We start from the raw sequence: 1383 nt of genomic DNA, 5'->3' as shown, positions 1-1383 counted from the left end.
CTTCCCATCCTCCAGTAGCTCCTCAAGTTCAGAGCTTAGGCTCCCGAAAACCTGCAGTTGGTGAACGGCCACAGGAAGCCCACACAGAGGCCCAGGGGAGGTGCCGCGCTGGTTCTCGGAGCAGAACTGGCTCGTCTCTAACTGGGCAGGAACAGGAGCTGTCACTGGAGGTCCATCTTGTCCTGCTGCAGGGATGCCACGAACACCTGGAATTCCTCAGGGTAGAAGCGCTTGTAGACGGCAATCTTCCTCTTGATCTGCTTGGGGGTGTCCTGGTAATAGTTCTGCTCATCCCGAGCCATCGCCTGGGGCAGAGGGAAGGGGGAGGCCATCAGAGCCACCGCTGCCTGGGACCAGGGAGAGCAAACCCGCCGGAAAAGAAGCCCATGCCGTGAGCAAGCACTGAGCCCGGCCAGCCACAGGGCTGGCTGCACTCCCGCTCCCCAGGCGTGGTCGAGTCCTGTGCTGCCGAGTCAGCGGGGGACTGGGCTACAGACCAGGAAGCACCGGCCAGGCTGAGGAGGAGCAGCCGCTCGCACACGCTCTTAGGCAATTCGTGGGGTGTTCGGTGCCCGCCTTTCCCCCCATCCCGCTACGCCCCACAGACCCACCTTGTAGTTCTCGCCATGGTTGCGTATCATGTGCTGCACGTAGTCGATGAGGTCCTTGGAAAGCGTCTGCGACTTCTTCTCCGGGAGGCTAGCCTCGTGCTCCAGCTCTGCGTAGCACCCGCACGCCGTGAGGCAGGGCGCCGAGCCAAGCCAGGCCACCCAGCACCCAGGCCCAGCGCAACCTGGAGACTGAGCCACAGCCCCGGGGAGCCAGGGCGGCAGCTCTGCCCCTCCCGTGCCCCTTCCCTTCCCAGCCTGGCCAGCTCCGCGCTCGGGGACAAGAGCGGGCAGGGATGCGGGGACACGGGGCAGGTTTCGTGCAAAGGGGTCTGCCCGAGCCGAGCCGGCCGCGGGCTGCAAGCATCCCAGCCAGGCGGCACCTACCGTTCAGCACGTACGGCTTCCGCACGACCGGCTTCCCCCCCTCGCGCCCGTCAACCTCCATGTCTGTCGGCTGCATCGGACGAGAGAGGAGGCCGCTCAGGACGGCTCCATCCAACGCGCGGCTTCAGCGGCCGCTTGCGCCCAGACCGAGCAGGGAGCCCGCCCCGCCCTGCCCCGCTCACCCGCGGCCCCCTCTTCCGGATGGGCACGGCCTTGTTGGGGTCGGCCGCCAGGCCCATCTCGGCCAGGTTCTGCGACACGGACTTGCTCCTGTCCCAGGCATGGCGGATCTGGGCGCTGCGGGGAGAGGCGAGATGAGGTGAGGGGGGAGAGGCTCGTCGCCCCAGGGGCTGCCACCCTCCCTCCACCCCCGGCAGGTGAGAGCGGA

General features: G+C 67.2%; 1 protein-coding gene across 1 annotated transcript; it reads right to left on the bottom strand.

Annotated features, from left to right (window-relative positions):
• Positions 1–6: 6 nt before the first annotated feature.
• On the bottom strand, positions 7–1071 carry NOP16 (NOP16 nucleolar protein). Its single transcript, XM_025194282.1, has 3 exons — positions 996–1071; positions 612–718; positions 7–305 (listed from the first exon to the last, which is right to left on the bottom strand). Exons 1-3 carry the CDS (start codon positions 1069–1071, stop codon positions 162–164), a joined length of 327 nt encoding a protein of 108 aa, XP_025050067.1. The 3' UTR covers positions 7–161.
• Positions 1072–1383: the final 312 nt, after the last annotated feature.

This window comes from Alligator sinensis, unplaced genomic scaffold (genome assembly GCF_000455745.1).
Source record: "Alligator sinensis unplaced genomic scaffold, ASM45574v1 scaffold1170_2, whole genome shotgun sequence".
NCBI lineage: Eukaryota > Metazoa > Chordata > Crocodylia > Alligatoridae > Alligator > Alligator sinensis.
This window is presented reverse-complemented; position numbering and strand designations above follow the sequence as displayed.